At 35.9% G+C, this 9869-nt stretch overlaps 1 protein-coding gene across 2 annotated transcripts; it reads left to right on the top strand.

Moving 5' to 3' along the window:
- The first annotated feature begins 52 nt into the window (after positions 1 to 52).
- LOC116175773 (midnolin homolog) lies at positions 53 to 9452 on the top strand. 2 transcript variants are annotated; one of them, XM_031494064.1, is made up of 5 exons: positions 53 to 432; positions 486 to 573; positions 8621 to 8909; positions 8963 to 9031; positions 9092 to 9452. In XM_031494064.1, the coding sequence occupies exons 1-5, from the start codon at positions 227 to 229 to the stop codon at positions 9319 to 9321; spliced, it is 882 nt and encodes a 293-aa protein (XP_031349924.1). In that variant the 5' UTR covers positions 53 to 226; the 3' UTR covers positions 9322 to 9452. The 2 variants fall into 2 exon arrangements, with proteins under 2 accessions (XP_031349924.1, XP_031349923.1); XM_031494063.1 differs by having other exon boundaries at positions 54 to 432; positions 8963 to 9452.
- The last annotated feature ends 417 nt before the right edge of the window (positions 9453 to 9869 follow it).

Raw genomic sequence — 9869 nt, 5'->3', positions numbered from 1 at the left:
TACTATACAGCAAAAGACCGTGCTGCCCTCTATCGGCATTTATTGTAAAAAAAGATAGCTGTCACAGTCACAATTCAGAGATCACAGTACCGTAAGGCTATTGTGTTTTTGTGGGGTCGTGAGTTTAGAAATGGTGTCTGATATACGTTTTTGTGCAAAACAGATTATTAAAATTAGTTAAGTGACCTCAATAAACGTTTAATATTAAAAATAAGGCTGTGTAATAATGGAAGATAGTGCAGAATCTAACTTTAACCCCATTTCCCAGGGGTGTGGCCCACATTCACAAATTTCCATCCAAATAAGTCCCACGACAGGCGGCGACTTCCATCTAACTGTTGATCCCGATATAACCGTCGAGAACGTCAAAAAACTAATTTCAAAGAGGCTGAAAGTACCGAGAGATCGTATATGTTTACTATTTCGTGATAAGTGAGTTCATTTCGACTATACACGCTAGAAGATCTCATTGTTGCTAATTACAGACAGCTCCAAGAGGGCAACCTTCTTCAGCACGGAGTTACGGACGGATCCAAAGTTACGCTGCTGCCCAACGTTGAAACGGGACTCGTTGTAGGTTTTAACACTTTTTTGGTATTTATTTCTATTTTTAAATGCTTGAGGTGGTTCTTAGCGGGAATGACGCCAAGTGAAATTGGTAGACCTTCACTTTTGTTGTGACTTGATAAAGTGTGCAAATATGATAACATTCCCATTAAATTTCTATCGAGAACACTTATCAACAAAACAATCATACAATGTAGGTCGTTTTAAACTACTTTATTTTAATGTTTTGGATTGAATGAAATTACTTTGTTTTAATCAAAGAAAAACATACTGCACATCCGTTTACAAGTGTATGCAGTTTATTAAGCTACATACATTTTGTAGGTACGTTAACAAACAAATGATCGTAGGGTAAACTAAACTTCAATAATGTACCATACGTATTTCAACAGACAAACCACATATGTTGTGGTAACTACTTTATTTTCAATGGACCCTCTGTTAGTGTTGACCTGAAGTAATGCATACTTTGGGTTCAACCTCGGGTTCAGCAATGAAATAGTGCACTAATAATTAACTTATGCTGACTAGATTTAGGTGTGCTCTCGGGTGTGCTTTATTAATCAAATTGCCATAGAAACTCTTCTTTAAGTTTAGAAGACAAGTTACTTTAGTTAGAGAGAGACAATGTCTGTTCTCTGCAATCGTTTTTTAAGCATTAAGCACCTCGTTAAGCACTTGTCATGTTCACGGTAGCAGTAGTGAACGTTCCCCTACAGGTCTTTACAAATTACAATTTCAAATTGGGCTGATAAATTTTGTGATAGTTACAATCGAGGTTACAATTATTGGCACAACTGTTTCCCTCGCTGTTTCCATAGTAATTTTTACCAACCTTATAAATTTAGTTGAGTTTTCCCAAGAGTTTTCCCAAACCTGCAAGGGTAAACCCGGGTGTATACCAGAGCTGAGGTTGATTCGAATCCGAGTTCGAATCACTTTGGATTTGAATCTTGGATTTAAACAATTTTGTAATTCTTTTCTCCTCGCTTTTCTCTATCGAGTAAAAATCCAATAAGTGCTTAGAAATAATACCTATCTACAAGAAAATTGATGGCTCAGTCCCAAAAATGACATTTTTCGGTTTTTTGACCATAACTTCACTATTTCTGGAATTACAAGAAACTTCGAAAGGGAAAAGTAATCACCATAAAATTCTACATAACTTAGCCTCCTTGAAAAATTATCACCAAATTACTAATGGTTTAACCAAGGGTTTAACAATCTGGGGGAGAGTCTAAGACCGGGGTATTCCCCCCAGCCACACACAGGTGTACGTTCCCGGCTTTCGGAATATTTTTTCTTGGAATGTGTTTGCCTGGGGGGTATTCCATACCCCTCAAACCCCCCAGGCTTAGACTCTCCCCCAAATTAATAAACCTTTAGTACTTTTGTGATCATTTTTTAAGGAGGATCATTGAATTTTTATTATTTATTACGAGATTTATTATTACCACCCACACGTTAGTATAGGGAGATAGATAGGTATTGCATTGGGGTAAAAAATGACCTCTCTCTATCTTTGGACATAAAAGGGCAGAATCGCGCATGCGCAGGTGGTATCAGTGCTAGCCACAGCAAATTTTTTTTAAGTGTCTTTGGTGACAACACAGCAGCAGGGTAATTTACTTCGGAATTTACTTAAAGGTTTAACAATCTGGGGGAGAGTCTAAGTCTGGGGGGTATGTAATAGTTATCAGGCAAAAAGAGTTCGATAGCCCGCCCTAAAAAGTGATCACAAAATGAGTTAAAGGTTTAACAATCTGGAGGAGAGTCTAACACCGGGGTATTCCCTCTAGCCACACCCAGGTATGTTCCTGGAAAGATCAGCTTTCAGAACTCCAATGACAATTCATATTTTTTTCTTGGAATGTATTTGCCTGGGGGGTATTCCATACCCCTCAGACCCCCCAGGCTTAGACTCTCCCCCAAATTAATAAACCTTTAGTACTTTTGTGATCATTTTTCAAGGTGGATCATTGAATTTTTATTATTTATTACGAGTTTTATTATTACCACCCACACGTTAGTATAGGGAGGTAGATAGGTATTGCATTGGGGTAAAAAATGACCTCTCACTTTTTTGACGGAAAGGCACATTTTAGAGCACAAGGAATTCGAATCAAACAAAATCTCGATGATGTTGTTCGGTCTCTGTCTGTCTGTACTTTCATTTCCGGCCAAACAGCTGAAGCTCGGGCTGAACCGATTGGAACCAAATTTTATACACACATTCTTAGATGTAAAAGTAAGAGCTGAAACACTTTTGGGCAGAATCGCACATGCGCAACTGTGTCACTCTCATTTCAGGCCTTGTTTCCGGCTGAACCGATTGGAACCAAATTTGGTACACATATCTTTAGACATAAAAGGGCAGAATCGCGCATGCGCAGTTGGTATCAGTGCTAGCCACAGCAAATTTTTTTTAAGTGTCTTTGGAGACAACACAGCAGCAGGGTAATTTACTTCGGAATTTACTTAAAGGTTTAACAATCTGGGGGAGAGTCTTAAGTCTGGGGGGTATGTAATAGTTATCAGGCAAAGAGAGTTCGATAGCCCGCCCTAAAAAGTGATCACCAAATTACTTAAAGGTTTAGCAATCTGAAGGAGAGTCTAAGACCGGGGTATTCCCTCTAGCCACACACAGAAGGAACGGCTTTTGGAACTTCAATAAAAATTCACAGAATATTTTTTCCTGAAATGCATTTGCCACGTAATACAACTGTAAATGATGAGTAACAGGCAAACCAGACCATGCAGCTATCAATTAGCGAAAACCTGAAGTCTCTAGGTGGCTCAGAGACCGAAATCTTGATGGAACAGACAGACAGACAAACGATTGAAAATCGAGCACATAAGCGTTACCTCAACGTCGTTTGTGTTACGCTAAAAACGAGGCTAAAAATCTCTATAAGTAGGTCTGCCCATGCGTATACTTAATTGATGCTATATACGATATGTTTAGCCGAGTGTTTAGCTTTACTAGAAGCATCTATGGAGAAAATTCCAAGAAATATCTTCATAAATAAGAAATTGGGCATTGCTCAGTTTGCGCATGCGCACACCTGAAACTGATTAAAATTTCAAAAAATATGCGGTATGTTTTCCTTTACTAGCAGAATCGATAATCTCTTGAAATCGACAATCACTTTGCGCTCGAATTACACACAAGATTTTTTCTACACAGTTCACCTATTTCCAAAAATTTTAATTTTTCAATCAAATGAAAGATGTCATTTACTCGTTGTCATTGGATACTCTGAGCAATGCATATTTGATTTAATAAATGTAATACTGTGAAGTATTTGGGGGTCATGTTAGACAGCCGCCTAAGGTGGGATACTCAAATTCAATACCGAACCAACAAATTAAGAAAACTAATATATCTTTTTAAATCTATAAACAGTGTAATGAGTGTCGCTTCCAAGAAAATGATTTATTACGGCATATGTCAATCTATAATATCGTATGGGATATTAACATGGGGGTCAACACCAGATGTTTACATGAGTCGTTCGTTTGTTTATTGTCCAAAAACTAATTTTAAAAATATTATTTCGAAAACCGTTAATGCTATCATCAGAACCTTGCCACCTATTATAGAAAAAAATCTGACATGAAGCGACTATCTGGGTCGCACAAAGGATTCTTTAAAGAAACTAAGTTGTTTTCTATTTATCATCTTTATATACTCACCTTATTAAAATACATCTACAAACGCAAGTCTACACTGCTTAATGTTCCTACTCACAACTACACTACAAGATTTAAAACTTTAAGTTTATCTTACAATGTAACAGTTAACAAACAAATTGCACAAAAAAACTTCACTTTTCATGTAGTCAACGTCTATAACCATTTTCAACTAAAGTACAATATCTCCTCGTTGACTCAATGAGTATACAAGAGGTTCGAAACATTCTTTTACTTCAAATTTAATTTAACTATTAGTCCTTACTTATCATCTTTCCCTTTATCTTATTTATTTTTATTTTTAGCTTATTTTTACTTTGTTTCTTATTTTTTTTTTAACTTTTATTTTTTTTGTAATTCTATTATCAAGTTATTCACCTTGCACCTGACAAAAGATATTAACAAGTTTTTAAACTTAGATATCTGCTGCAGGTATGAATTCAGTGTTGATGTATATATTTTTTTCTCTTTTCTTTTTAATGTCCAATGTACCCATGTTTGTGTGAATGAAACTCCGTAGATTTTATACATTTATATTTTGTAGTATAGTAATTTTTAAGTTTAAAGTGAAAAATATTTTGTTGTTTTTTATGTACAAATAAATGGCTTATTATTATTATTATGGTCGGTGGTTCTTGTGAGAACTCAGGTCTAGCCTGGTTAAATAATCGCACGGATTAAAATCAAGTAACGATTAGTGTTATTATTATTATTATTATAATTGGGAGAGCAAGCGTTTTTTTTATTTAGTCACTTACAAATCGACAGAGTGACATTTCTCGAAAAAGATGACGTTTGCGTTGTCAAATACGAGCGCAAATGTCTATTTTGAATATCGATTGTACAATCGATATCCAAAGTAGGCATTTGCGCTCGTATTTGACAACGCAAACGTCATCTTTCTCGAGGAATGTCACTTTGTCGCTTAAAAAACGCTCGCTCTCCCAATTATTAACTATAAATCAAATATGCATTGCTCAGAGTATCCAATGACAACGAGTAAATGACATCTTTCATTTGGGCATAAGATTAAAATGATTTGAGTGAAAAATTTAAATTTTTGGAAATATGTGAACTGCTCGATTGTAGAAAAAACCTTGTGTGTAATTCGAGCGCAAATTGATTGTCGATTTCAAGAGATTGCCGCGCTCCTTCGTCGCGCGTCAACTGTCTCTTTCAATCGACAATATATCATTTTGCGCTCTTAATACACAAATAGCTATTTTCTACAACTTATTTCGTAACACACTGTGCAAATTCTATGGTAGAACATCCCTATTCTATGTTTTTCGAGACTTAAGGTGGGTTCTCGCTTATTTGAAGAGATGCAATAAGCAATGTAGTTTAAATTGTCGTAACTTTGCGTATTTTGGTGCCCAATAATATGCAGTTACGAAAATTAGGATGTCTTCAGAGGTTGCCGAGATTTTTGAAAAAACTGAAATTTTCAATTTTCGGTTTTCTCTTTTATTTCGAAAACGACAAAAAGTTTAAACCAAAACGTTTTTTAAAACACTTTTTCATGAGGAATCCAAATATGTTAATCGAAAAATTCAAGGCACTCTAGACTTGGAAGTTACAAACTCTCCCAAATTTCTATGTAAATATAAAAAATAATTTTGAGCAAGTTGTTGCCTTTCAGACTCGCTTTCAGAATACCGCTCTAAGTATGTTTGTGCAATAATATGGGCATTTCGGTGCGAAGCGTAATGTATTTTTAACATATCTCGTTTTTCTTCATTTGAAAACGTCTTTATCGAGAAAGATGTGTATTTGTTAAACAAAAGAATACATATTCTTTCCAAAGCACTCTTCGTAAAAACCGTTTTTCCATATTTTGAGGGAATCTTAAAGTTGAAACATATCATATGAATCATATGATACATTGTTGTAATCAGAAAAACGAGTTTTATTCAAAAATGCTAAAATACAATATGGCTGCCATAAGAAATAAACAAGTTAAAAAGTAATCGTAAACGATTTACATAAAACGCATTTCCACTTGCATTCATTTCCTATTTGTAAGATGCAACTTTTGTTAAAATTGTAAAAATCCGGCCACAAATATGAAAGATAGCGTTGCACATGTGCAACCCATTTTTGACGTGCTACTTCAATTTCAGTTTATAAGAAGAGTTTCATTTCAATGGTTTTCTAAATAATAAAGTTGGAACTGCGCATGCACAAACCTAAATTTTGAAGCTAACGTTAGATTTTCCTTTGTTCCAAGTGGCTATGTATCAAATTTCATTTAAATACGTACTTTTATAATTAAAAAAGTTTGCAATTCGGTTTATAAATGGTCGAGATGCGAAAAGGGCACTGTGAATTTTGAATCGATTCAACTCAACTTTTGGCATTGCGTATTATATGGCTGAAGCTATGCCCATATTGAATTTCATGCAATTCAGTTCATAACTAACGGAGATGTAAAAGCGATCGGACATTTCTAAAGAAAGTTATCGTTCACACGGACAGATAGAGGGGCAGACAGACAAAGGAACAGACGGACAGATCAACAGGCAGACGACAGACAGCAATGCAAAATTATAAACGATCTTTAGGATCGTTAATAAACGGCAAAAGTGAAAAATTATGGAACATGTAAAAAACGGTTTTTTGTTTTTTTACAATAAGTTTTTTTTGTAAGCGGTACAGAAAAAATTCCTTCCTTGGTGCAAGACTCGACACCATAACGAACCAAATAGCGAAAGAAGTAGAATAAATAGCTCTTAAGATAAAAAAACTAGTAGCGTCTCAAAACGAGCGGACGGATACGGACGGACGGACGGACAAAGTGGCTACAATAGCGCATTTTTAGCGTAACACAACGAAGTTGAGGTAAAGCTTATGTGCTCATGTTTCCGTCCGTCCGTCCGTTCCATCGAGATCTCGGCCCCTGGGCCACCTAGAGACTTCGGGTTTTCGCTAATTGATAGCTGTTATGGTCTATATTTGCCCAATTCGATCAGTTTCATTTAACTCCATATTTTGCGCAGACTGCGCAATGCCAACTTTCATATTTATGGGGATATTTCTTTGAAATTTTAACCACAGGCGCTTCTAGTAAAGGTAAACATTTCGCACATAGTAAAAATTATGTGGGCATGCGCAGTGATTGCGCAATGCCAACTTTCTTATTTATGGAGATATTGCTTTGAAATGTTAACCACAGGCGCTTCTAGTAAAGGCAAACATTTCGCACATAGTAAAAATAATGTGTGGGCATGCGCAGTGATGTGTGGGCATACTGCGCAATGCCAAATTTCTTATTTATGGAGATATTTCTTTGAAATTTTAACCACAGGCGCTTCTAGTAAAAGTAAACATTTCGCACATAGTAAAAATTATGTGGGCCTGCGCAGTGACTGCACAGGCTGCTCATAGCCAACTTTCTTATGTATGGCAATATTTCTTTGAAACTTTATTTTACTTATTTAACTCCTCTCTTTCTCTGGACGTGGACGTGCTTCAATATGCAGATTTGACATTTGCTTTTGGTGACGATACGTCGTTTCAATACTTTGTGTTACGCGGTAATACCCACGAGTGGGTTTTGGAACATTTTTTTTTTATTTTTGCGGAAAAGCGCTAAAAAGTTATCTACTGAAACTTCCAAGTCTAGAGTGCCTTCCATTTTTCAATAAAATATTTGGATTCCTCACAAAATAGTGCTTTAATAATGTTTTAGTTTAAAACGTCGACTTTTTGCCGTTTTCAAAATAGAAGGAAAAATTGAAATCAAAAATCTCTGCAATCTCTGAAGACATCGATATTTTCGTGATGGCATATTATTGGATACCAAAATACGCAAATTTGCACCGATTTAAACTACATTGCATCTCTTCAAATAAGTGAGCACAAAAAACGGGCACCCTGTATACTACGAAGACTTGTCTAAGCTAATAGTTTGATTCTTTCTCAAATTTCATAAATTGTTCAAACCCGTTCAATAGGATCTAGTTTCATTTAAATGTACTTCTTCAAATTTTCTTTTGTGGTGGGGGAGAGGTCCAGTATGCTGAAATTCTTTGAATACCATGCAGTCCCATATGCTACATCCCTATACAAAAATAGGATTATCTACTTCGGAAATATTACAGTTTATTCAAATACATTTGAAAACCTAAGGCATCCGGTTTGGAAATGAAAACGTTGTATGGTATTTACACAAGAAGAGTAAGATAACAGTAACTATTTGTGGCAACATGCAAGCATATAAAATATTGAGCAGTACAGCATAAATGAAACCAAAACCACAAAATTGAAGGTCAAAATATTTTTTTAGCATTTAAGACTATACTAATTTAAGTACTTATACCATTATAAGTGAGTTGATTACGATTGTTTTTTTTTGTAGCAACAAAGGCCAGAAATAGGAATAATGCAAGCGTTAGAATCACTAAACGATACTCAAGTAAATGAATTTTTATGTGGAAAAGCACCTCTCAATCTGAGCATGCGCTTAGGAGATCATATGATGCTAATTCAACTACAACTCAGTACAGTATCCGGTGCGAAACCACCGCCCGCCTCACACCCGTCACCGCCAGTAAGACCTCCAAGTTTAACACAGGCATCGAGGAACCTCCAACACACCTTACGTCGCCTTTCAGCGGATGTTTTTTCCGGTAGAAGCGAGAGTACAAGTAAGTATTTCGTCTTACGTCAATTTGATTACGTATTGTTATTTTTTGTGCAGGTCGTAGAGGCAGTGTGTATTCTGGTACATTTAGTGGAGCACTAAATCCGGCACTTCAAGATCCAAAAGGTCGACCACGCCGAGATGTGGCCACTATAGTTCATATTCTAAATGATCTCTTATGTTCAGCTCCCGAATTGCGACGCGTGTCAAGGCAAGGAGAGGAACAATCCGAAACTATTCAACAGCAAATTGACGAGCCCACTCCTTCTTCTATAAGCGAAGATCAAAATTCACGGACGCGAGGAAAATTAGAGCACCTACGCTTAGTTATGGGCGAGAGACGCGAACGTAGACGTCAACGCAAACAAAAACCGTATTCGTTGCCACAAAGTGATACAGATACCGTAACGGCATGAACACATTTTATTTGTTGTAAATAGTTAATTATGGATCTTGTTTAAATGTGCATTTCTAACGTTTTTGTTTTCTTTTGTATTAGAATAATTATACTGAAAAGTAACATTAATAAAATTTTATTGAAAATTTACTTACCTACGATTTAGTTTTTCTCCAAATATTGTCTTTGAAAGGAATATATTTTGAAAGAGTTCCCCAAATACTGTATGTTTTTATATTTGCGGATGTGATTACTTTACACATTCTTTTAATCTCAAATGGATTCAGTATATTGCAAATGAAGATTTAATTTATATACATGTTCTTCAGGATATGAGGAAGGTCGCTATTGGTTGTCGGCTATGTAGACTAACGGGCCAAAAAGTTACAGCCCAAACCTCCTTCTTTTTTAATTCTCTCAGGTAACTTGTAAGTTGAAAAATTGCGCATGCGCAACCCAACTTGTATTTGTGCAAAAACCCCAAACCCCCCAAACGAAACGCGTTGGACCCTTGGGTTATTAAGAAAAAGTGCTTATTTTCATCTCCTCTATACCATCTAATTTTTC

The sequence above is a fragment of the Photinus pyralis genome, unplaced genomic scaffold (genome assembly GCF_008802855.1).
Source record: "Photinus pyralis isolate 1611_PpyrPB1 unplaced genomic scaffold, Ppyr1.3 Ppyr1.4_LG7, whole genome shotgun sequence".
Lineage (NCBI taxonomy): Eukaryota > Metazoa > Arthropoda > Insecta > Coleoptera > Lampyridae > Photinus > Photinus pyralis.
This window is presented reverse-complemented; position numbering and strand designations above follow the sequence as displayed.

What these genes read in the sequence shown, in the direction of transcription:
- LOC116175773 (XM_031494063.1), top strand. Translation starts at nt 227, where the DNA reads ATGGAAGATAGTGCAGAATCTAACTTTAACCCCATTTCCCAGGGGTGT. An exon ending in ACGTTGAAACGGGACTCGTT is followed by an intron (nt 574 to 8,620) that starts GTAGGTTTTAAC and finishes TTTTTTTTGTAG; the next exon opens with CAACAAAGGCCAGAAATAGG. An exon ending in CGGTAGAAGCGAGAGTACAA is followed by an intron (nt 8,910 to 8,962) that starts GTAAGTATTTCG and finishes TTTTTTGTGCAG; the next exon opens with GTCGTAGAGGCAGTGTGTAT.